This window comes from Anolis sagrei, chromosome 2 (genome assembly GCF_037176765.1).
Source record: "Anolis sagrei isolate rAnoSag1 chromosome 2, rAnoSag1.mat, whole genome shotgun sequence".
NCBI classification, from domain to species: Eukaryota; Metazoa; Chordata; class Lepidosauria; order Squamata; family Dactyloidae; genus Anolis; species Anolis sagrei.
Genome location: NC_090022.1, coordinates 195,577,502 through 195,604,049, shown reverse-complemented (window position 1 = coordinate 195,604,049; position 26,548 = coordinate 195,577,502). Strand labels below are relative to the sequence as shown.

Genomic DNA, 26,548 nt, shown 5'->3' with positions numbered 1-26,548 from the left:
GGCAACCACATTCGGTCCCTTGTTTAACACATGCTATTGTTTTAAAAGCATATCAAAACAAATAAAGGTAAGCCACGTGACACATGTCATGCCTAGGGGTATATCTACACCAGGGCTGTAACCAAAGGAGGAGGGGTAGGGGTTCAACTCACCTGCCCCATTTTCAGGTTTCAAAATACCCTGTTTTAGCAGGTTAACCAAATCCCCATGCTAAGTCTATGTGAAGAAAAAATTACTATATATACTCGAGTATAAACCTAGTTTTTCAGCCCCTTTTTTAGGCTAAAACAGTCCCCTCAGCTTATACTTGGGTGAGGGTTCTGGTGGGAAGGTGTGAGCATCCGCTGTCAGCCCCAGCTTCTGCTAACCTAGCAGCTCAAAAACATGCATATGTGAGTAGATCAACAGGTATCGCTCCGGCGGGAAGGTAACGGAGCTCCATGCCACAGGAGGAGCCATTTTCTACATTGTTTGAGAGGACTTGGCAGATCCTACTTGGTGTTGGAGGAAAATTCTGAGAGTGCCTTGGACCGCGAGAAGATCCAAACAGTCCATACTTCAGGAAATAAAGCCCGACTGCTCATTGGAGGGAAGGATAGTAGACGCAAAGATGAAGTACTTTGACCATATCATGAGAAGACAGGAAAGCTTAGAGAGGACAATGATGTTGGGGAAATGGAAGGAAAAAGGAAGAGGGGCCGACCAAGGGCAAGATGGATGGATGGTATCCTTGAAGTGACTGGATTGACTCTGAAGGTCCTGGGGGTGGTGACGGCCGACAGGGAGCTCTGGAGTGGGCTGGTCCATGAGGTCCTGAAGAGTCGGAAACGACTGAATAAACAACAACAACTTCTGCAGGCTCATAGTCTAACCCCCTGAAAGGCACAGTCACACTCTCTCAGTCATAGAGTAAGATACATGCACTCAGATTAAATGTAAGTCTTCATTATATTACTTAAATTCATTATGGTGATTATCCTGGCAGTGTCTTTTAGGGCTGTGCTTTTGTCTTATGTCAAGCCTCATCCATTTGTGGTATTGTAATCCCAAAAAAACTCCATAAGAAAAACTTAAATTTAAATGCACTTTATGATATAATAACTGTGATAATTTGTGCTTGCTTTAAAAGTTTATACTTTAATTTCTCCTAAACTATCAGGTAATTTTTGAATAATTAGCTACCAGATTAAAGGTATTCTATATAGGTTGTTGTAGGTTTTTTCAGGCTATACAGCCATGTTCTAGAGCAGTGGTTCTCAACCTGGGGTCCCCAGATGTTTTTGGCCTACAACTCCCAAAAATCCCAGCCAGTTTACCAGCTGTTAGGGTTTCTGGGAGTTGTAGGCCAAAACACCTGGGGACCCACAGGTTGAGAACCACTGTTCTAGAGGCATTCTCTCCTAACGTTTCTCCTGCATCTATGGCAAGCATCCTCAGAGGTAGTGAGGTCTGTTAGCACAGCACCTGATGAACCAACCTGGACACAGCATATTATTTGAGAACACAGAAATGCTGGACCACTCTAACAACTACCATGTCAGACTACACAGAGAAGCCATTGAAATCCACAAGCATATGGGCAATTTCAACAGAAAGGAGGAAACTATGAAAATGAACAAAATGTGGCTACCAGTATTTTAAAAAACTCTAAAATTACAACAGCAAAACAACAGAGAGAAAACAATCAGGGACATCTAATCACCTCTCAACAAAAGATTGCCCCAGGCACTGCCAGGCCATCAAATGCTTATCAAGGTGGTCATTTGAAACATTCACATCTAGCTCAAGCAGACAAGAGTTCTTTGCCCCACCCTGGTCATTCCACAGATATATAAACCCATTTTCCTAGTTCTAACTGACCTCACTACCTCTGAGAATGCTTGCCATAGATGCAGGCGAAACGTCAGGAGAGAATGCCTCTAGAACATGGCCATATAGCCCGAAAAAACCTACAACAACCCAGTGATTCCGGCCATGAAAGCCTTTGACAATGTATTTTATATAGTTTCTAAAAATTTGATAATGTGTATGGGTCATTGATCTTTATTTATAGAAATGCCAATCAAAAGTGTGTTTGTGAATGTGTGTTTGTATGTGTATATATACACACATACATATAGATCGTTTTCAACTCTTAAAACGTTTGAAAACGTAGGCAAAGAGCAAAATGGGGCAAGAAAGACTGACTGGACTTGCATTCTTGAGTGTCTACTGAAGTTTATCAATGGAACCTAATTTCTGTCAAAGTGTACTAACATAGTTTCCCAGTGTTTCCAACAGACGTTGTGGTATTCTTTTGTAACAATTAACAGTCATTTTGAGTTATTTTAAAACTTGAAACTTGAATGAGCCATACACATTCTAAGCAAGTGGAAAACAACTGGAAATAGAAAGAAGAAACTATGGTGTTTTAGGACTTCTTCAGACGGGTGGTAGGGAAGCAGGAGAGAGCATTGGGAAAAGTGGAGACCCGTCTTACCCCTGTTTTCTCCCAGCAAGGTCTGTCTTTGGGGATGGAGAGCTGTCCCATGTCCTTTTCCTTTCTTCTTCCCACTTCCCCTTGCTTTCTCTCCATTTTAGCATGCTGGCAGGAACCTCTGGTGGTGCAGTGGGTTAAACCCTTGTGCCAGCAGGACTGCGACAGGTCGCAGGTTCGAATCTGGGGAGAGTGCAGATGAGCTCCCTCTATCAGCTCCAGCTCCTCGTGCGGGGATATGAGAGAAGCCTCCCACAGAGATGGTAAAACATCAATACATCCGGGCGTCCCCTGGGCAATGTCCTTGCAGACGGCCAATTCTCTCACACCAGAAGCGACTTGCAGTTTCTCAAGTCTCTACTGACATAAAAAAGCATCCTGGCAAGATGGATTCCCATGAGTGACCAATGGTCATGTGTCATGGGATGGCCTCCATGGAGCTCCATTTTCCCAGTGTGTTAAAATGGAGAATAAACAGGGGAAAACATCCATGTGATGAAGTCCTAAGGCTCCAATGTGGCTGTGTTGTTGAGTCCATCTAATCGGAATGCTTTTTAAAAGACAAAGACAAGCGGGGTATTTTGGTAATTTATATCTATTTCGTTTATTTTCTTTATCAAGATCAATTTCACGAGAAGCAAAGTACATCAACATGTTGAAACAAGAGGTGAAACAGTTGTTTTAATTGGCATTCATGGTTTTGAGGATCCAGTCGACATAGTTGCAGACCTTGGTGTAGACACCAGGGTAACCAGGCAAACCACATCCTATTCTCCATGAACTAATGCCCTGGACCACTCCATCACATGCCAGTGAGCCACCAGCATTTCCCTGCAAGATAAAAAGGTGGGATGGAATTAGAAGACGGCGCCACTTGTAAGCTGATCCATCTCACTGGAGAATTTATCTTTTGCAAATTTTGCCATTTTGGGGAAAGTTCATAGGTAGAATTACTCTGTTCTCACAGCCTATTGCACTGATCCTGCTTTCTCAATAAATCTGTATTGAGAATGTCTAGTCCCAATGGTCCACAATTAATGCCACAGCACTGCACTTTCATCCCATTCATTAGTTAAAATTTGCACTATCCTATTCCCTGCTCCTGTTTACAGTTGGCTATGTTTTATGACAGTTCTCATCATAGGTTATTGGGCACTGTTTTGAGCTTAAACTTTGTTTTATATGCTATTGGTTTTATCTTGTATTGTATTGTGTGTTTATTTTATGTGTTGTTTTAGGCCCATTGTGCCATATGTAAGCTGCCCCAAGTCCCTTTGGGGAGATGGAGGCCGGGTACCAAAATAAAGTTGTTATTATTTGAAACACAACAAGATTAGTACACAGCAAACAAGATCACTATGCTGGTTGTTGTATTGGATCACATGTCGGACACTTCCCAAGTGTCTAGGACTATTATTATTATTATCATCATCATTATTATCATTCTTATTATTCTTTTGGGAACTGGATTTATTTATATATTTTTATTTATTTATTTATTTTATTTCTATACCGCTCTTCTCAGCCCTTAGGCGACTCAGAGCGGTTAACAACAACAGTTTCAATATACACAATACAAAATCATTGGACATTTAAAAGCAATAGCATAACAATTAATTAAACATCAAACATCAATACATCAATATAACAAATCCGTCAGGTCTCATCAATAGAATCAGAATCCAGTCTCATTATCCATTATTCCATGTTCCAATAATCGATTACACTGCCTAGTCGAATGCCTGTTCAAATAGCCAGGTCTTCACTTTCCTCTGGAATGCCAATAGGGAGGGGGTTGATCTGATATCTGCAGGAAGGGCGTTCCACAGCTGAGGGGCCACCACTGAGAAGGCCCTGTCCCTCATCCCCGCCAGGCATGCTTGTGAAGCCGGCGGGACCGAGAGCAGGGCCTCCCCAGACGATCTTAATGTCCTAACTGGTTCATAGGAGGAGATCCCTATCGACATGTATGAACAGGCATTAATGTAAAGGTAGAACAGATAACAGCTGTGATACATTACAAAGTGAGCATGGATTTCCAGGAGTCCATGTTAGTTACCATCCAAGAATCATAGAACCATAGAGTTGGACAAACCACAAGGGCTATTCAATCCAATCCAATGCCATACAGGAACATACAATCAAAACCCTCTCTCTTTTTTCTTTTCTTTTCATTTTTCCATTTTATTTCACACGTGCTCTTGTCCGGCTAACACTATGTGTTTATGATAAAGTATAATCCTGTCACCAGAGTCATGTATTACTGATGCTCCAAGAGATGAGGCATCTGATTTCAAGTAGTGGCATACACACTACAGTGTATCACAATGAAAGCACTCTCAATAGATGATATTTGAGCCTCTGCCTTAAAGCCTCCAGAGAAGGAGACTCCGCCTTGCTCCAAGGCAGTATACGTATTTTGCTACTGAACAGCTCTTTGGGTGGAATATCTTTTTCTACAATTAGAATCCATTGCTCCATGGCGTACTCTCAGCAAAAAACAACCCCCCTGCCGCCCTTGAATGTGACACCCTTTCAAATGATTAAATTCTATCTCAGCCTTCTCTTTTCCAGGCTAAACATTCCCAGCACCCCAACCTGTTCCTCAAAAGGTTTGGTTTCCAAACCTTTGATCATTTTTGCTCTCTAGCAAGCCTAAGCTCATGCTCACCAACAAGCCCTCCCCTCACTAGCCACCAAACTTCACCCAGGTTTTAAAAAAAACCATCATTATACATTTTGCAATCTTCTTGTGTTTCCATGATGTTTCCAATGACAGATATTTCCACGATGCATGTAAAATATGTTATAAATACGAGTCTGCAACCCAATGTTTCCTAAAAACTGGCATCTGTTTTCAAATTAATCTGAGAACTTTGCTTAGTGAATTATTTTCAAGCAATTTGAAGACAGATCATCTTACCTCGCAGGCGTCATGGCCACCCGCTACGGCTCCAACACAGAGCATATTGTTAGTGATTTCTCTTGGGTAAGCAGTTCGGCATGCTGTATCATGTAGGACTGGAGCTTGAAGGCACTGCAGAACCTCATGGTAATTTACTGAAAGGAGAAAGGGATGCAGCTCAGAAATTCAACTATTTTATGGTACTTCCAGAATAAAAAAAAACCAGCTCATGTTTCATGACAGGATTTAATTTGTATCAAGGATTCGTATGACACTGTGATTATGCTGAGACAAGACACTGAAGGTTGATAGTTAAAGCCTCCATTTAGCATTTAAACGCATGACATGTCCTTGGACCATTCACTTTTTCTCAGCCTGCTTCCTCCACACGCTTCTTGTGTAGATGAAGTAAGAAGGGTGAGGATAATTAATATATGCTTCCCTGAAGTCATTGGGGGAAAGTCCAGAATTTGGCTGTAAAAATTATTAATAACCTATTATTCATAATTAACTATTTTCCCCACAGCATATAATCAATTCCTTATAATCTTGATATATAAGTATACCTATACTTTACAATATATAAAGTCACTTATTTGCAGGATAATTGGAACATTTTGATTAATTTTATAGTGAACATTTTGATTAATTTTATAGTGAATATAATGGCCCCATTAAATGTGGAGGTAGAGGTAGCAGTCTCACAAGATTCAAGTTCTGGTTTGCACTGGAGCCCCATGCGTTGTTACAGTGTTGATGAGAAAGTGGTAGATGAAAGGAAACCTATGTTTTGTACCAAATAGACTTGTAAACTATCAGGTATTTTAAAAAGCAATCATTTATTACTTTGTTGAAGCAGGAACAGAAATCTTTACGTATTAGGCTCCTTCTACACTGCCACATAATTCAGATTATCAAAGCAGATAATCCACATTGTCTGCTTTGAACTGCCTTATATGAGTCTACACCACCATATAATCTATTTCAAAGCAGATAATCGGGAGCCCCATCTACACTGCCATATAAAATCCAAATTATCTGATTTGAACTGGATTATATGATAGCATAGGCTCATGTAATCCAATTCAAATGTGAATTATCTGCTTTGATTATCTGGATTATATGGCAGTGTAAAGGGACCTGGATTTTATATGGCAGTGTAGAAAAGGCCTAATTCAACCTTGTGAATAAATTGAAGGTAGGTATTGGAGTCGAAACGACAGATTTTGATATGACGTGTAGATCAGTTGAGGAGCATTCCACAGAGAAGGGAAAGGAATGGCAATATGCAGTATTAATGGTAATTAATTACTTTGGATAGCAACTTGGAATAGTAACTTTTTAAAGGCAACTTTCTGAGCTCTGAGAAATGTGGGATATAAATAGAATAAGCAAAAAAAACAGTAAGACTCCTAACTAAGAATATATGAAAGTGATCCATTACAACTCAGTAATTACTTTCTCTACATATTAAGGAGCAGGTTTTCAGATTCGAAGGTACTAGACTTGAGAAGCAGCATTTCTCTTTCCAGAAATAAAAACTGTCTCACCATTAAGATAATGGGAAATGAAATTGACTTCTCAATCATGGATACTATGGCCATAGCATTGAAGATGCAAACCATCATGCCTGAATTATAACTTTCTCAAATGACATGCGTGGCCAGAAAAGTCTGCTTGGCCGACTCTTCTTCATACTCACCCCCATCGCTAAGCTTGTTGCTCCATCTAGAGATCAGGCAGTTAGTCCCGGAAGCTGCACATCCATCTCCTAAACCAATGGGCGCAATGCGTGAGGACAGTTTAGCAGGGTCTCGCAGCTTGATCAGCATAATGTTGTTATCCAGGAACTGCGTCTTGTATTTGGGATGGCGAATGACTTTTTCAGAAAGAACTAACTGCTCCCACGCTTTCACCCCCATAAGATTGTACTCTCCAAGCCTCACTTGGATGCGGCTGCAAAATTAACCATCATATATTGTACTGAGCATATATAAACAAACCAGTGAAATGAGCCAATATCCTATGTAGCAGAGGGGTACATCTAAAATGTTAACTTTGCAACTGTTCGTACTGGATTTTGTAACTTGATCTAATCAAGCTTTCAGGTTAGCAGCTTGATAAGCTAAATACAATTGTTTTTATATGTTCTACAGCAGAGGCCTTCCACTTTTTCTACTTAAGCCCAATAATAATAATAATAATAATAATAATAATAATAATAATCTTTATTTATACCCCGCCACAATCTCCCCAATGGGGACTCGGAGCGGCTTACATGGGGCCAAGCCCAGACAACATATTACATCAAAATAAAACCAAAACATAAACAACAAGCTACATCATCAAAATTACATAAAAACATATGAATACAATAACAAAATAACACTACAAATAAACACAGTCGCAGTAACAGTGGGTGGGCCACATGTACAGAATAAAATGTTAAAAAACTCTAATGAGATAAAATTAAACTAATCTTCCCATTTGGGGGCGTGTACCCCAGTGACAGAAGCGTTGAGGGGAGCAATAGTGTCATGTTGTGCACCTACTCGCCAAAGGTGCAACAGAAGAGCCAGGTTTTAAGGTTCTTTTTGAACGTTTCTAGTGTAGGGGCTTTCCTGATCATGAGACCCATTTTTTAAAAAAATTACCATGCATTTCATTTTTCTTTTGCCTCCTTTATCCCTTCCTCTCTCTGTTTTTTTATTGAACTGTTATTTTTTATCTTCACATCTTCAGAAACATTACTGACCTCATCAGAAGGGGCTTACTTTATCGGCATATGATGGTTCAGGCACAGTTGACCCCAGAGCCTGTCGGCTTACATCTCACGACACAAAGGAACTTCCAGCGGAGCTCTGTGGCTCAACTAGCATTGAAATGGTGTATACTGCCGCTGCGGCAACACAAAGGTTTCTTGTGTTGCGCCAGAAGGTATGGGGAGAAGCCATGCAGTTTACACTTACTCCTGTGTGATTGGCTTAAATGTAAACTGGGCAATGCAGGGCATGGGGCGACAAGTTCCCCACGCTCCCAGCCGGCAGTCACCAGATTCACCACATTGCATAGCGATTCCGGCGGCCCATGTGAAGAGGTCAAAAAGTAATAATAAAAACAATAATAATCGTGTATGTGCTGTACATTTTAAGTCAAATGTTCTTCATGGAGTCCCTGTGAGATGACATTGTAAGATCTTGCATGAACCTCGCAAATGCATGAAGAGCAATAACAGTTGGCATGCACTTACGGTTTATAGCAATTAGCGGCTGAAAGAACCCATCGCTCGTGGATGAGGGAACCACCACAGAAGTGGTACCCAGCATTCAGTGACGCCTGGTAGGGGACAGAGTTGTTCTTGCAAGGGTTTCCGCCAACAATGTTATCATTATCAAAAGGGGCAGCAACTGATAAACAAGGAAAGCAAAGAATAAAGGTGGTAAAATTTCTTGGACACTACAAAAGGCTTATTCACAACATAACACAACCTTAATGCCAACATGCCAGTTAGGAAAGTGGAGGAAGTTGTCCCATAACCTCACGTTTTTCAGACTGCATATAATTAAGATATTGATCTTATTTCTATTTCTGTATTAATAAGAAGGCTTTTAAGGGTGAAGTAATCAAATGAACATTCACATTTTAAACCCCAAGTATTTTTTTATTTTCCTATAACAATTTTAAATGATTTGAATTAATTTTCGAAATATGTGAAATATATCAGAACAAAGCCGAGGAGTAATTGTGGACTGATCCATTGTAAGGGAGGTGTAGTTCACAATAATTCATACTAGAAATAAAAAAAAACATATTTTTTCTTATAGTTCTACATATTGAAACCTAATTCCCAATATGTAAACATTTGTGACCTGTACTACTTCAGGGAGCACACACTTCTCTAACTGCAATGCTTCTACTGCCTTCCGATACCTTACAGGCTACATCTACACTGCCATATAATCCAGTTTCTGAATCCATATTATCTGCATTTGAAGTGGATTATTTGAGTCTACATTGTTACATAAATTCAAAGCAGATAATTTGGGATCAGAAACTGGATTATATGGCAGTGTAGATGGGGCATCTAACTCCCTTCCTGGAGAGGCTAGACTAGAACCTACCTTACTATCAAGCAAAGTCAGTCAAAGAGCTAGCAATTCTAGAAAGAATTTATTCCTCCCATGTCATAGAATCATAGAATCAAAGAGTTGGAAGAGACCTCATGGGCCATCCAGTCCAACCCCCTGCCAAGAAGCATTCAAATCACCCCTGACAGATGGCCATCCAGCCTCTGTTTAAAAGCTTCCAAAGAAGGAGCCTCCACCACACTCCGGAGCAGAGAGTTCCACTGCTGAACGGCTCTCACAGTCAGGAAGTTCTTCCTTATGTTCAGATGGAATCTCCTTTCTTGTAGTTTGAAGCCATTGTTCCTTGTCCTAATCTCCATGGAAGCAGAAAACAAGCTTGCTCCCTCCTCCCTGTGGCTTCCCCTCACATATTTATACATGGCTATCATATCTTCTCTCAGCCTTCTCTTCTTCAGGCTAAACATGCCCAGCTCCTTAAGCCGCTCCTCATAGGGCTTGTTCTCCAGACCCTTGATCATTTTAGTCGCCCTCCTCTGGACACATTCCAGCTTGTCAATACCTCTCTGGAATTGTGGTGCCCAGAATTGGACACAATATTCCAGGTGTGGTCTAACCAAAGCAGAATAGAGGGGTAGCATTACTTCCCTAGATCTAGACACTATGCTCCTATCAATGCAGGCCAAAATCCCATTGGCTTTTTTTGCCGCCACATCACATTGTTGGCTCATGTTTAACTTGTTGTCCACGAGGACTCCAAGATCTTTTTCACACGTACTGCTCTTGAGCCAGGCATTGTCCCCCATTCTGTATCTTTGCATCTCGTTTTTTCTGCCTAAGTGGAGTATCTTGCATTTGTCACTGTTGAACTTCATTTTGTTAGTTTTGGCCCATCTCTCTAATTTGTCAAGATCGTTTTGCATCCTGCCCCTGTCCTCTGGAGTATTGGCTATCCCTCCCAATTTGGTGTCGTCTGCAAACTTGATGATCCTGCCTTCTAGTCCTTCATCTAAGTCATTAATAAAGATGTTGAACAGGACCGGGCCCAGGATGGAACCCTGCGGCACTCCACTTGTCACTTCTTTCTGGGATGAAGAGGAAGCATTGGTGAGCACCCTCTGGGTTCGTCCATTTAACCAATTACAGATCCACCTCATCGTAGTTTTGCCTAGCCCACATTGGACTAGTTTGTTTGCCAGAAGGTATTTTCTGCCCTGCTATTCTAGTTTTTACCTCTGGTATTTAGGGTCCAATTGCGGTGTGCTATCTATACTTAGTCCAGGATATTCTAAGAAATGTGGCTTGGATTGAAGAATGGATCTGCTGCAAGATGTTTTCAATACAAAGAATTCTGGTGTAGTTTTCCTTATCTATAGTCTAAAATCATTATTCCTGCCATCTCGGAACTCTTTACAGTATTCCACCTCACTGTCACATAATACATTAGATTAAATGCAATTTAAAAAATCTTACCTGCTGCTCCCAGAAAAGCAAAGATAAAGAGGAGTTTCATGATCCTGGTTGGTAACTTTGCAATTGTGAACATGACTTGCTTAGAAATCCCTCCAAATTTATACTGAATTCTTGATGTTATCTCCTCAGCCCAAGGTCCCACCAGCTTCTCACTTCGAACCCAGTTTGAAGCAGGTATTGCAGGATTTTTTGCCTTGATATTCTGGATTATATGGGTTCAAATTTCTTCAGGTTTCAATAAACAGGAAAACCTCATTCTTGGGAAACAAATATCAACTGAATAACTTGTGAAACAAAAAGATGTAAATAAGCACATTTTCCTTGTTTCTTGTTATACTCTTGTGGATGTATCCATGTTAAAGTAGGTGGCCGAGGGGTGTGTTTTATACCAGAGGTCAGCAGCTTCAGCACCCTTCTACGTGTCCACATTATCTCATGTGAACTGGATTATATGAGTCTATACTGCCAGATAATCTGGGATAAACAGTTTATCTGGGATCAGATCCCGGGATACAGGGCAGTGTAGATCATACCCTAGTCAGTTCTGAAAAATGGAAAAAATTAAAGTATTCATTTTATTTTATAAAATGTAGCTGAATGGCAAGCAAATTCAGTCCCTTGTTTAATACATCCACCCCTGTGTCCCACCTCGTAATCTAAGATCATCCGGGGAGGCCCTGCTCTCGCTCCCGTCAACAGCACAAATGCATCTGGTGGGGACGAGAGACAGGGCCTTCTCGGCTGTGTCCCCCCACCCCCGCCCCCGCCGCCGCCTATGGAACACACTCCCAAATGAGGTAAGATCCGCTCCCTTCCTCCTGGCTTTTAGAAAAAAATTTAAATCATGGTTCTGGGACCAGGCCTTCGAAGAGTTGATGTATGTAGCATTTTAGAGGGACATTGACTGGAATGGCAATTTGACTGACGAGACTGTTTTATTGTTCTAATGCTTGTTGATGTATTATTTTCATTGTGATTTATGTTTTATTGTGGTTTTGCTATTGTAATTGTTTGTATTGGAATTGTATCAGTGCCCAACATAAGGCACTGAATCTTGCCATTATTTTTGTGTAAACCAGTTTGAGTCCCCCCAGGGGTGAGAAAGGCAGTATATAAATATATATATATATATTGTCATTCTTTTAAATGACAATTAGATTCAGGAAGCCAATAGTAAGACCTTTGTTAAAGAATTGGATTGGATCCCACTCGACTGTGTAATTATCAGCCAGTTTCAAATCTCCCCTTGCTGTGCAAGGTTCTAGAGAAGGTGTTGGCCTCAAAACTCCAAAATTTCTTGGTTGTAACCAATTATCTGGATCCATTTCAATCTGGTTTCAGGCCTGGCTTTGGGACAGAGATGGCATTGATTGCCTTATTGGGTGATCTACAAAGTGAGTCTGGACAGGGGGAGTGTGTCCCTTCTACTTCTCCTAGACACTTCAATGGCTTTTGATGCCATCAATCATGGTATTCTTCCTGAAGGATTGTACCCAGATGGTGGGGCTGGGGTACTCTGACTCCCCGGCCAGTGGCCTGTGTGGTGGTCTTTAAAGGTTCAGTTCTATCCCCCATGCTGTTCAACATTTACATGAAACTGCTGGGAGAGATCATCCAGAGTTTTGGAGTTCGGTGTTGAATTTAGACTGATGATACCCAACTCTATTATTCCTTTCCACCAAAAGCCAAGGATGCCATCCTTCCCCTAAACTGGTGCCTGTCATCAGTGATGGACTAGATGAGGGCTAAGTTGAAGGAAAATCCAGACAAAACAGAAGTACTACTAATCAGTCAGAAGGCGGATCAGGGTTTGGGATTATTGCTTGTGTTGGATGGGGTCCCACTCCCCCTGAAAACACAGGTTGCAGTCTGGGGGTGATTCTGGATTCATCGCTGACCCTGGAACCCCAGATGTCAGCAGTGGCCAGGAGCACCTTTAGTTAAAACTTGTGTGGCAGCTGAGCCCATACGTTGAGATGCCAGACCTGACCATGGTAGTCCACGCCTTGGTAACTTCCCATTTGTACTACTGCCAACACTCTCTATATGGGACCATCTTTGAAGATAGTTCAGAAGCTGCACCTGGTGCAGAGATCGGTAGCCAGGTTACTAACTGGAGCACTGTAACATGAGAGGATGACTTCCATGATGCGGCAAATCTACTAGCTGCTGATCTGCTTCTGGGCTAAATACAAAGTACTGGTCGTTACCTCAGCAGTTCAGGCCCAGACTATTTGCAGAACCGCATCTCCGTTTATAGATCACAGCTCGAGCACTGTGATCTGTGGAGGAGGCCCTGCTCCCAGTCCCACCCCTGTCTCAAGCACGATTGGTGGGAACAAGAGAGGGGCCCTTCTGCACAGATCACAGTGCTTGAGCTGGTTTGTAAACGGATTGCTGCCCACCTCTGGAACTTCCTCCCAAAAGAACTAAAAACTGCCCCCTCTCTCCTCCTCTTTCAAAAAGTTGCTAAAACACATCATTGCACTCAGCATATGGAGAGGAATAAGACTAATACGTCTCAACATATATAATTGCCTAGATATATTAAATCCTGTCTAGATACTGGAATTGACCCCAGCCTGTCAGTTGTTGGAAACCGTCTTACCTCTTTATAAAGTTTCAGTTGTTTTAAGTGTTTTATTCTGTGTAAATTTATATTACGTGATTATGTCTGCTAGGGTTATCAAGTTTTATTTTCTGGTTAACTTTTATTTGGTATTAAATTTATAGTTAAGTTGTTTTATATTGTTTGATGTGTCCTGTTTTGATGTAATTTGTGACTGTCTCTTTGCTGGCATTAAATGTTTGCCATATGTGTTGGAGAGATAGGGTATTCTAAAAAAAATTAAATTATTATATTATAGCATGCATTCCCAAGTTAAGCAGTGTTTCTAGATGAGCAGGTAGAATACCTGTTAAGCACGTTTTTTTATGTGACTTCAGGTATTTCTATGTAGTTTCTTCCTCAATTCTTCCAACCTTTCTGTACACACAGGTTAACTATTAATCAGCATTCCTATAGCTGTTTTCTCAAACAGTTCCTTAGAAACAAACATTTCTAAGAAAAACATTCTTGAAGCTCTCCGAGCCCCCTTAATATAATCCAATTCAAATCAGATAATCTAGATTTTTTTATAGCAAGCATGTTTTCTCCATGACCTGGAAGGTATTCTTGCACACCTTTCCTGATTTCTCTAAACTAGCTTGCACTAGATATGGTTAGGAACCTTTCCTACATATAATGCCATATAATGTCCATATTAGCAAGAAATCTATTATGTCCCTCATTTAAAATGCTCACTGTGTCTGCACAGAAATAATGATAACACAAAGAGGTTTTTGTAGGAAGGTGAAGTTACTTTGAAGTGCTGTGTCTAAGCTGCTTGCACAGAAATAAACAGCAGAATCCCCTGGCTCCACAGGATTTATTTTCAGGTTGCACGTCTCCTTCTGGGTCTTCTCAGGAATGAAGCGGTCGAGCTTTTTGCCAGTGTCTTCCATTCTTTCATAATAGAAATGAAAAAGGAGCTGTAAATCCTGTCCTCTGTCCTGCCTGTACCAGGACATAGCATTATGCCCATACGTTTGATTGCATTTGAGCACAGCAGTTTCGCCTTTTTGCACCACGAGACTCAGCGGGGATTGAGTGATTCTCGAATGTGTGCATTCTGAAAAGAAAAGAAAATTAATCAAGATCTGTAACTTGGATCTGAATTTTAACAGAGCAATCTAGTACATACCAACCAGAAGAAAATCCCAATGAGTTTATGCTCAGATAAGTGAAGCAAATGAAAGAGACAGCATAGTAGTGTAGTTTGAGCATTCAAATAGGACACCAGGAGACACAGGTTCAAGTTTGCACTCACCCATGGAAACCCATGGGTGACCTTGAGTGAGCCTCAGAGGATGCCTCATCTACACTGTTTCTGAATCCAGTTTCTGAATCCAGATTATCCTCCTTGAACTGGATTATATGGTAAAGTAGACTCATATAATCCAGTTCAAGGCAGATCAGCCAGAAACTGAATTATATGGCAGTGTAGATCCAACCATTGTCAAGGGCAAACCCCCTCTGACCAAACATTGCCAATAGGTTTGCCTTAGGATCACCATAAGTAATGACTTGAAGGCACGTAACAACAGTAACAGCAGCAGCAACAACAGCAGCAAAGCAAAAGGAGAATATGGAGCTAAACACCTGCCTGCTTGCAAGAAAAGAATAGTCATACACCAACCAATCCTCATCTTTGCTTCTCTGGGTGGTATACAGGTTTTTGACATGGTTTCAATGTGGTTACGGTACACACTTCCTTTTTTGGTAACAGTCTGGTTCTTCCCATGTGACATCAAAAATGCCGATATATTATTCAAGACAGAGCATACTAGTTCACCCCCTTAGAAACAACACAGGAGTATTCAGAAACATTGAGGGCGAAATATAGTTCTCAAAATTATGCAGGGACCACAAGATACTCCCCGTACAGCTGGTTCCAAACAGGATGTTTTGTGGATGATGATGTTTAGGAATTTGGCTTACTCACAAGCAAAATGGAAAAATGTCATATATTAAAGAGTAATAAGTTACAGCTAGCAGGTAGAAGTGCCATGTGCTGGTGGTACAATTACTTATTCACTTCTCTTAGTCCCCGTGTTTCACAAAAATTACACATTTAACTTTCACTTTTTATTGATAATTTTTATTCGGAAAAGTTAACACTAAACCCACAAACAGACAAAAAAGCAAGAATATAAACCATAAGACAAAATACATAAACAGTAAATATACAAAGACAAAGATCTACCCAGAGGAAAAGTGTTCCTGCCATACATCAAGGGAACCACTGACCGCATAGGGAAGCTGATGAGAAAACACAACATACAAACTATCTACAGACCCACCAAGAAAATCCAACAAATGCTACATTCAGCAAAGGACAAGAGGGATCCTCTCACTTCTCCAGGAGTCTACCGTATACCATGCCGCTGTGGACAAGTCTACATAGGGACCACCAAATGCAGCGCCCAAACACGAATCAAGGAACATGAAAGGCACTGCAGACTACTTCAACCAAAGAAGTCAGCCATAGCAGAGCACCTGATGAACCAAACTGGACACAGCATATTATTTGAGAACACAGAAATGCTGGGCCACTCTCACAACCACCATGTCAGACTACATAGAGAAGCCATTGAAATCCACAAGCATGTGGACAATTTCAACAGAAACGAGGAAACCATGAAAATGAACAAAATCTGGCTACCAGTATTAAAAAACTCTAAAATTACAACAGCAAAACAGCAGAGAGGAAACAATCTGGGACATCTAATCACCTCTCAACAAAAGATTGCTCCAGGCACAAACAAGCCACAACAAACAACAGCCAGGCCATCAAATGCTAATCAAGGTGGTCAGTTGAAACATTCACACCTAGCTCCAGCAGACAAGAGTCCTTTGTCCCACCCTGGTCATTCCGCAGATATATAAACCCTTTTTCCTAGTTCCAACAGACCTCACTACCTCTGAGGATGCTTGCCATAGATGCAGGCGAAACGTCAGGAGAGAATACCTCTAAAACATGGCCATATAGCCCGAAAAAACCTACAACAACCTAGTAAATATACAATTTTTGTAATATGAAAACATACTACTACTGCATCCACTAGAAGTCCTCACCACTAAACATGATCTACACACAAATCTATACTACCGAATCTAAAGGTTTTACACTCTCTTCCTGGGAATTTTATTTCCTCAATTTTCCACACCGAATCAAAGAAAAAACCTATTAATATATCCTTTCTCCATGAAATGACACTCTTTTAATTAAAAAAACCCATAATAATTTGTTGAAGAAAGATAATAAACAAGTCCCAGTCTTTTTTGAAATTGGTTAGAGATCAAGATCACAAGTTTGTCCATTTTTACTAATTCACACATCTTCTTGTGTCAGAGCAGTTGCTTCTTTTTATCTTCGAGCCTAGATCAGTGGTTCTCAGCCTGTGGGCCCCCAGATGTTTTGGTCCTCAACCCCCAGAAATCCTAACAGCTGGTAAACTGGCAGGGATTTCTGGAAGGCCAAAACACCTGGGGACCCACAAGTTGAGAACCATTGGCCTAGATGATTCTTGCTTCCATAGTCATATATAGCATTAGTCTTTCACATTTTCTATCAAGTTGATCATCTAGCACCCCTAGCAATGGAAATTCTATCTCCTATTGAATACGAGGTATTATGAATCACAAATAGGAAAAAAATGTTTGTGGACAGCCAAGGGCCAGCTAGTTGGCATCTGCAAAGAAACACAGGGCTAATGTGCTAGGCATATATTAACTTGGAATTTGCCAGAGTTGTTTTTTTGGGGGAATTACCAATGTTAAAACTACAGGTGATCTCTTCCCTCTCTTCATATTCTTGCTTTCTTGTTATCCAAGGATACAATCGTTGTTTTTACAAATAATTTTGTTTTTAAAGGGTAAACATTTGGTTCAGACAACAGGGTTATTCATCTGCCAAATAAATGTGATGTAGTGTGCCAGATATTTTATTTTATTTTGATAGAAACTTATCTTTATTTGTTTTTCTAGTTCAATCTGCTGCAGCTGTCCCTGATACTGCAGACATGCTTGAAGAACATATGCTAAATTTGTGTGGAAACATCAGCGTATTCAACTTTGCACAATGCTCACTTTCATCTGATATTCTACAGGAGGCTGGTTTTTCTATAGAATTAGTTTTTTTGATCTGATGTGATAAGGTGGCCAGAGTTCGGAAATGATTCAATGACATTGTGAAGATCTTGATCTAAGTTTGAAGATCTTGAATTCAAATGAACAGATTTTCTGCTTATTACCTTTGCAATTGATATCAAATTAGGATGGGTAGGATCAGAGGTCAAGAATAGAATTCAAAATTACCATAACAGATTAGAGAGCTGGGCTAAAAATAACCAAATTAATTCCAATGGGAAGAAATATAATGTACCACATCTCTGTATGTATAAGTAAAGTGTGTCTGTCTGTCTATATCACAAAGGCTTCACGCCCTCTGTGGTGTCACTGGATTGGCTCTTGCCCTATGTGAAATCACTGGGAAAGAAAGCTGATGTGTGTATGAGGGGAAGGGCGGTAGGAAAGAAAGAGCCACAAGGAAAGGGGTAAAGTTATGAGTGGAGAGTAGGAAAGAAAGAAGGAATGAAAGCAGAGGGACAGTGGTCTCTCCAACACTCAGACAGTGCTGGATATATACCATATTTTCCGGCGTACTAGACAACTGGGTGCATAAGACAACCCCCCCCCCCCATCACCACCACCACCACCACCACCAATATTTCAATTAAAAAAAATCAATTTTAATATACTTAGACTACCCCTCTTGCCAGTCCCTTCTGGTGTTGCTTGCCTCCTGCTGCTAGGCTTTAGCCGGCTCAAGGGGCTCCTCCACTCCATGCCCGCCTCAGCAATCAGTGCAGCAGCGGAGGAGGAGGAGGCAAAGTGGCCGTCTGGCTAGTATATCGCCTCCTCCACCACTGCACTGACAGCCAAGGCGGGCATGGAGTGGAAGAGCCCCTCGGGGAGCAGCTTCTGTTGCTTCAGGCGTCCTGCTTCAGCGCAGGGCAGTTGCCCGCCTCCTTCACTTGTTAGGAACCTCCATCTTGTTTTGGATCAAAACAGGAACTGATTTTTTTATATCTGGCATACTAGATGACCCCTAAGTTCAGCGAGGATTTTCCAGGGTTAAAAAGTCATCTAATATGCCAGAAAGTTTAGACATAAACATTGAAATGCATAGATATAGAAGGCGTGACACGTGGCTCGACAACATTACATTACATGTGCAAGGGATCTAGAAGTCTTACATAGATTGCAAGATGAAAGTGAATCAACCATATGATGCAAGAGCTACATCTAGGGAAGTAGATGCAGGAGTACAGTGTCTATTTCTAGGGAACTTTATTCTAGGCCTCACCTAGTGTTCTGGGCATCACAACTTTAAAAAAGATATTGCCAAGCTGAGGTATGTGTAGAGGAGAGTGACCAAAATGGTAAAAGCTCTGGGGACCATGTCCTGTAAGAAGCAGCTTAGGGAGCTGGATATGATTAGCTTGCAGATAGGAAATCACACAATAGAATACTCCTTGGTGCAAATAAATTTTACAGAGGACAGGTTGCCTAGCCTTATCCTTGGTCTCCATTAGGCAATGAAAGACTCAGCAATTTGAATACTATTTTCAGTTTGCAGTGTTATACTTCATAGAAAGGCTGTCAAGTGTATCAACTGTGATTGAAGGAAGTGCTCTGGAAATGCCCTATGCTCTCTTCAGAACAACGTATGGAGCTATCTGATGTCAACCAACTCGTGCAGATACACATGATGACTTTTATTCAGTGTCTGTTTTCCTCCCACTTTCTATCACTGGTGTGTCATTTATATAGGAAACTTGATGCCAAATGATGAGGAATTCCTTAAAGGATCTTGGGTAAGAACTACTCAGCAAGGTTCTTGCATACTTGCTATTTCACCCACCACTTTCAGGATCATGGGCAGAGAAATACTATAAATAAATGACATGTGTAATACCTCCTTTCCTCCTTCCTGTCAAAAGGATATACAGACAGGAGAGTTATTGTACACTGAGGAGGATTCTTGCCACTACTGTGTAAGCTGCTAGCACAAAAATATGTAGCTGAATCCTCCATCTCAACAGAGGATATGCTTAAGTCAAATTCTTTATCTTGCAGTCGCTGAGCACTGAATCTCCCATCATTGGTTTCTTTTTGCTCAGAATCAGGAATATTTGCTCTGGAGAAATACAGAAGCTGAAGGCCCTTCCCCTGCAGCTGCTGGTACCAATACATGGCATCATGGTTGTTGCTTTGCTTGCATTGAAAGTGAACTGGTTCTCCCTTCTCCACAATGAAACTTGGTGGCTGCTGGATCTCTCCATCAGTGTGTCCTATGGAGAAGGAAGAGAATGCACTCAAAGAAATTGCTTAGAAGATGATCATGTACATCTTTCTAACTCTCCAGTTGTCTGCACTGCAAATCAGTACAAGTTGAATGCTGCTGTGCTAACTGATACACTTTCTGCATACAAAGAGAGAATATAGGGTTAGCTGTTCATAACAGAAAGGGGATGAATATTAACCTCTGGATAGTTAGATCCACTCTTTTAATCTGACATAATGAACTCTCAACCAGTAAACTGCATTTAGCCTCTAGAACAAAATCTACATGGTTTGTCAAAAACATTGCAGGTAGAACTCATCAAATTTCAGAAATGTAAAAGCAACCTCTCCTTTAGGTTTTTAGCCAGGATAAGACAAAGAGGGGCATCCTGATAATTTTTCCTGCAGCTTCCTTCTTTTCTGCTGTACTAGGAGGGTGCTCCATTTAAGAGGCATATAGCCTTTTCTTTTTTCACTTCTGCCCACTTAATCTCTCTCTCTCTTCCTCCTGTTTCTGGATCCATTGTAGGCAATTAGAATAGCGTTTTAATTATAAAGAAAAGATGCTTCTACTTCTCTGTGAAGGCTTCCTGTCTCAGTCAAACACTCACCTGCAACCAGGAGAGAAATAGCTGCACACCACGCTATCTGCGCTTCCATCTCTGACAGTTTGCTTCTCAACGACTTTGGTTTTATTTTATTTCATGAGCAATTGTAATGCCCTTAAAGCAGTGAAGAGACAGCCCCCTCCCCCCCCCATCAAAGGCGTAATGGCTCAAAGGCTCCCCTTGGTGGACAGAAAATTCATCCTGCACTGTGAAGTATACAGCCAAGAGATCAGAAGACATTTACTTCTTGGGAGGAGAACAACAGCCAATCTCGCTAAAATAGTGAAGAGTTGAGACATCGCACTGGCAACTGAGATCTGCATAGTCAAAGCAATGGTATTCCCCATAGTAACCTATGGATGTGGGAGCTGGACCATAAGGAAGGCTGAGTGAAGGAAGATAGGCACTTTTGAACTGTGGTGTTGGAGGGCACCACAGTTCAAAAGTGCTTTAGACAGCAAGAAGATCCAACTAGTCCATACTCCAGGAAATTAAACCTGACTGCTCATTGGAGAAGTACTTTGACCACAACATGAGAAGACAGGGAAGCTTAGAGAAGATAGTGATGCTAGGGGAAATTGAAGGAAAAAGGAAGAGGGGCCGACCAAGGGCAAGATGGATAGATAGTATCCTTGAAGTGACTGGCTTGACCTTGAAGGAGCTGGGGGTGGTGATGGCTGACAGGGAGCTCTGGCGTGGGCTGGTCCATGAGGTCACAAAGAGTCAGAAGTGACTGAACGAATGAACAACAACAATGGAAACGCAAGAAGATAAAGTATAATAGCCCTTATCCAGCTTTATTTTTAATGGATTGTTACTCAAGATATATTGGGACCTAATGACCCAGATCAGTTTCTCTTGCCAAGAAGGAACATGGGGCAACAGCTATCATGCCTCTAAGTGTTAGGGAGGTTTATAAGCAGAGGCTAGATAGCCACAGCCATGAGTGTGTTGATTGTATGTTCCTGTATGTCAGAATAGGGCTGGACTGAATGGCCCTTGAGGTCTCTTCCAACTTTATGTTTCTATGATTCTAAGTTTTCCTCACAAACACTGTTATTATGAAGAAGCAGGGGGTGGCCACAGCCAACAGGGAGCTCTGGTGTGGGCTGGTCCATGAGGTCACAAGGAGTCAGAAACAACTAAATGAATGAACAACAACAATAAGTAATAACTCACACCTCATAGATGGGAAGACTTGACAGAAAGGTGGGCCGATAACCTGAGCCTTTTTAGCACAATCAAGAGCCATATAGTGCCATCTGAGAAGCCTGCTCTAGTTTTAGAAATACAACAAGAGTTTTCCAAACAGTGTGTTGTGATACATTAGTGTGTTGGCTGCAGTGTGTAGGTGTGTCAAATGAATATAACAAGAAACCTCTAAGTCTATCTGAAATAATAAATCATATCTTTTTAAAATATAAATGGAAGTTTTTCATGAGATACGTTGTGTCCCCATATCTTGCATTATTACAATTTATGCATATGTTTGTATCTCTTACAAGGGGTTGGTTTAACCTCCGGTTTTCTAGCGAAACCAAATTACTGTGTCTCAAAATGATGCATGTCTAAAAAGGGTGTCACCAACATGAACTGTTTGGGGCCCTTTCACACAGCCCTATACCCAGAATATCAAGGCAAAAAATCCCACAATTACTGCTTTGAATTGGGTTATCTGAATCCACACTGCCATATATTCCAGTTCAAAGCAGATAATGTGGGATTTTACTCAGCTGTGTGGAAGGGGTCTAACTTAGGGGCTGCATGCTAGCACTCCTTGCTAGGAGGACTGGCTGCCCAATGATGGAAGGGAAGGAGGAGGAAGGAAAGAGAGAAGGAAGGAGAAAAGGGAGAAAGGGAAGAATGGAAGGAAAGCTCTCTTCTAAAAGCTAGAATCCAAATTCCAATTAGGGAGACACCTGAAGACCATTGTAGGAGATAAGCTTTGACCAATGAGGCAGAGGAGATGTAATGTCCGAACGTATCTCCTGTTATGAACCATTGCAAAGCTTAAGATCGACGGAGGAGGCCCTGCTCTCGATCCCATCACTCTCACAAATGTGGTTGGTGAGGACAAGGGACAGGGCCTTCTCGGCAGTGGGCCCCCATCTGTGGAATTCCCTCCCTAAGGACGTCAGGATGGCCACCTCCCTTCTGTCCTTTAGAAGACAATTAAAGACTTGGCTTTGGGACCAGGCATTCATCTAGTGGACAGCGATAAATGGAAAGAAAATTTAGGACATATGTGACATTGGATTTACCCGACTTGGTTTTGGTTTTAACTGGCATGTTAATTTATTGTTTAATGAACTTGGTAATGAATCTGTATAATGTTTTTAAATGATTTTTACTGTTTTAATTGTATCCCTTGTTGTTTATATGCTGACAGCATCACATTATGCTTATGTGAGGCCGCCCTGAGTCCCTATTTGTGGGGAGAAGGGTGAGATAGAAATGCATGAAATAATAATAATAATAATAATAATAATAATAATAATAATAATGGGTCTTGTAATTTGGTTACACTGACTTAATGTCACTGAAGTTCAATCCTTCCCCATGAAGATAATGTATCCTAGTTTTGAGGAGGCCATTACATTAATTTGTACAAAAGTCTTCAATATTTTTCAGAATAAAATTTAAGGAAAGAAGGTGGTTACATTTGTGATTCATTTAAATACTTTCTTATTGCAATAATTGATCAGGTAGTGTAGTAATGCTTACTTTCTATGCATTTGGGAACAGCTCTTATTCTTCAGTACTCAGCAAGGAAATCCCAGATTTTGTCTCATATTTATGTAAGAACAGTGCTAGTTGTGAAAAGAGTGGGGCTTGCAGGAAGAACATGGCAGTATGGATAGATCCTGAAAACCGGATTTAGTGCAAATGCCAGAGGTCACTCATCCTTGAAGCATAGAATTCAGTGCAAATATTTCTGGAACTACGAATGTATGATAAATTAAGACTCCTGGCCCACATATTCCAGCTTCAAATCAGATGAGCCTTCATTGTATAAAACGTCAACACACATATGCATGCACATCAGTAGAGGACAAAGCATCTGCGTGCAATCAAGTGCTTTGTTTCGGCTTGAAGGAGATGTGGACATTCAAACACTACGATTTTTTTTCTATATAAGTCTGCTGTCTTTATACAAGATTGATTGTTTCCCGGGGATTTGAGACAGAACTTTTATGATCCTCTTGAATAACTATAAGGGATAACCTCCATCCAATGGATCCATGGCATACTTCTTCACAAAGCCCAAGAAGCTGAACAATCTGTTTCAGTCATACAACTTTTTGATGACCTTAACTTATGAGGATGGCACTGAAAAGCTGCAGGAATATATTTTTAATCTGTGACGGATAGCCCTCTCATAAAGTCAACTTCCACATTACGTCTGTGATTATTTATACCTACAAGCGCAATCATTTTGGACAGTGAGTTTTCACAGCCTGTGTATGTCTGTTTTTACTCCTCTTGTGGTGGACTCTTTATGTTTCATGTCTATGTTGGGTAGCAACTGACCCAGAAGAAGGTTTGAAGTTACGGGTACACAGACACAATGAAAATATCCATCTAGTGTGCAACCACTGGCAAATTCTATGTTGGGCATCAATATAATATAAACAATAAAACTGCCACTATCATCTGGGACACTATATATATTTCTGATAAGAAAACTATTGTATATCTGGAAAAGCTGCAGAAAAGGTCAACTATTGCATATACCAGTGGTCCACAAGAACTAAAATATCATCTGCAGCCTCACCATTACTACACCGTTGCAATGAGGGTGACTGGTCACATGAAACCCTCATAGTGTCGAGACTTACTAAATATGGTTTTCAGTCGGCGAGTTGATGGCAACTACTGGCTTGCATATGTTCTGTATCAGAAACTAGAACTGAGGTGGTCTAGCCAATGAAATATTCTGAATCACCACCTCAAATAACCAAACCGAATCTAAAGTTGACCAAAAGCTTATTTGTAATGCTTTCAGTACTAATATTGGAGAGTGATCCCTGGTCAAAGTGGTCCCTGGTCAAGTAGTCTCTGGTAAAAAAAAAAAAAGGTTGAGAACCATGGGTGTATACTTATATAAATTTGGAAATTCTAGTAAAAAGATTTCTAAAAACATATGTATTCACAGACCAATCAAAGTACTATACCCTATCTCTTATCGAAAAAGAATCCATCCCTCTATGATTAAAATGGTGAAAGGTGAAAGCTTAATCCTTTCCAGAATGTAAAAGAACTGACTTCTTCTCTTCCCACCTCTATTTTGTCTTATGTCTGTTATAACAGGGCGTGTTTTTTATTTAATTTTAGTTGTTAAGTCATAATTTGTGTTTATATGTTAGGTTATTTAAATTTTGTTAATATGGATGTATTGTTGTTGTATTCAGGCATTGAATTTTTGCCTTTTATGTTTGGAATCTACCCTGAGTCCCTCTGGGGAGATAGAGCGGAATATAAATAAAGATGATGATGATGATGATGATTATTATTATTATTATTATTACTTCTGACCTTTTTGAATGCCTGGGTGGAAAAACTGCAGTGATACTCATTGGTACTTCCTCTCAAAGGAGCACCAAGAGAGTAGAAAGGACTGCTGCGTTTTTGACCACTCCACTCAGAGAACGAATGGTTCTTTTAAAAAAATATGAGTTAATACTGTACCTTAACTTTTATAATAACCATCCCCTTCTCTGAATAGTTGTAAAAGATGCTTCTGAATGCCTAGGTGGGAATTGGTGGTGCTGGTTGCCAGGACGGCTTGCCACATGAAGCAGTGCTGGTGCCTTTCCCTCTCCACAGAATGACCTTTGAATTATCCATGGTTCATATCTAAATCCATAATTTTGGTCCCAAAATCTGCTCTAAGCTCATACATGAAATGGACTTATATACTAGTATCCATGGTCATAGGGTCCAAGAATAGAACAATTTTGGGCCTCTTTTACTGAAGGAAAAAAAAGCGTGATAGAGAAACTTTAGAGAGGCATACAGAATTATGCATCTCGGCTAATACTAGAACTGGAGATCAGCCGCTGAAACTTAACATTGTGAGATTTAAAATGAATAGAAGGAAATACATCTCACACAGTGATATCCAAACTGTGGAATATGCTATAACAATATATAACAATGGCTATCAATTTAGCTTATAAAAAGATAAATACATGCAGGGTTGAGTCATCAGTGGCTCCTAGGTTGGCTATATATCATGTCAAATATCTGCAGTAGTGAGCCTTTAATGTAGATCAGTTACAGAGGATTGTGAGATAAATGTTGTGCAATGTCAACATTTGTTTCCATTTAATGTTCATTTCCCAGTTTGAAATTCTTTACTATCTCTTTTCTTTCTATTCTCAACATCCTAATACATTTATTACACTCAATAAACATGATCACATCACCATCCACTACTAACCCTCAGTTGGGCATCAAGAAAGTTTCTACATCTGAAGCTTGGAGGCTATAAATTGCTCATGTTTTCATTTGAGACTGCGACCTTGTATCTTCTAATGCATCTCCATAGCTTATTCTCTTAGAATAGTGGAGAGGTGGATAAGACCTTTGCATTCTTTCAATAGGGTGTGACATATGTTCCCCTCTATTTAATCTATTAGTGGTATCTATTTCTTTTTCTTAATGCAATTTTTAAATTTTTTTTTCACTGCTTTCAGGTGGAGATTTTATCACATGAAGGTCACAATCCAGCACTTATTATTTATTTCGTATCAAAAGCATTGCATAAATTAGTATAAAATCGATAAAAATAGAAGGAGCACAGGCAACTAGATATATTTTGACCAAACACTGGCAACAGCAATGGCATTGTCTGTAGCCTCCAACAATTCTTCCTCTGTACATGAAGTAGGGCATAGTGGACAAGCATACAGATGGAGTTGTGTGTTCTGCTCCACAGTCACACAAGATGTGGGATTCTTTTAGATAGTGCCATTTTGCCAGGTTGTCTTTTGATCTGCCCACTCCACCTCTGAGTCTGTTCAGGGATTTCCAAGTTGCCCGTTCTTG

At 40.6% G+C, this 26,548-nt stretch overlaps 2 protein-coding genes across 2 annotated transcripts in view; both read right to left on the bottom strand.

Moving 5' to 3' along the window:
* The window catches only part of LOC137096208 (M1-specific T cell receptor beta chain-like), a 69,708-nt gene that overhangs the window by 40,900 nt on the left and 2,260 nt on the right, over window positions 1-26,548 (bottom strand). The window contains exon 3 of the mRNA XM_067464845.1: window positions 14,302-14,444. Coding sequence (XP_067320946.1) covers window positions 14,302-14,444 — 143 coding nt within the window. The remainder of the gene's footprint in view (window positions 1-14,301; window positions 14,445-26,548) is intronic.
* LOC137096121 (cationic trypsin-3-like) lies at window positions 3,109-10,999 on the bottom strand. Its single transcript, XM_067464320.1, has 5 exons — window positions 10,940-10,999; window positions 8,632-8,788; window positions 7,084-7,337; window positions 5,400-5,536; window positions 3,109-3,307 (listed from the first exon to the last, which is right to left on the bottom strand). Exons 1-5 carry the CDS (start codon window positions 10,977-10,979, stop codon window positions 3,158-3,160), a joined length of 738 nt encoding a protein of 245 aa, XP_067320421.1. The 5' UTR covers window positions 10,980-10,999; the 3' UTR covers window positions 3,109-3,157.

Coding starts and splice junctions, on each gene's coding strand:
- LOC137096121 (XM_067464320.1), bottom strand. CDS start 10,979: ATGAAACTCCTCTTTATCTTTGCTTTTCTGGGAGCAGCAG. Junction 8,789..10,939: donor TGCTTTTCTGGGAGCAGCAG/GTAAGATTTTTT, acceptor CTTGTTTATCAG/TTGCTGCCCCTTTTGATAAT. Junction 5,537..7,083: donor CAACAAGCTTAGCGATGGGG/GTGAGTATGAAG, acceptor TTCTCCTTTCAG/TAAATTACCATGAGGTTCTG.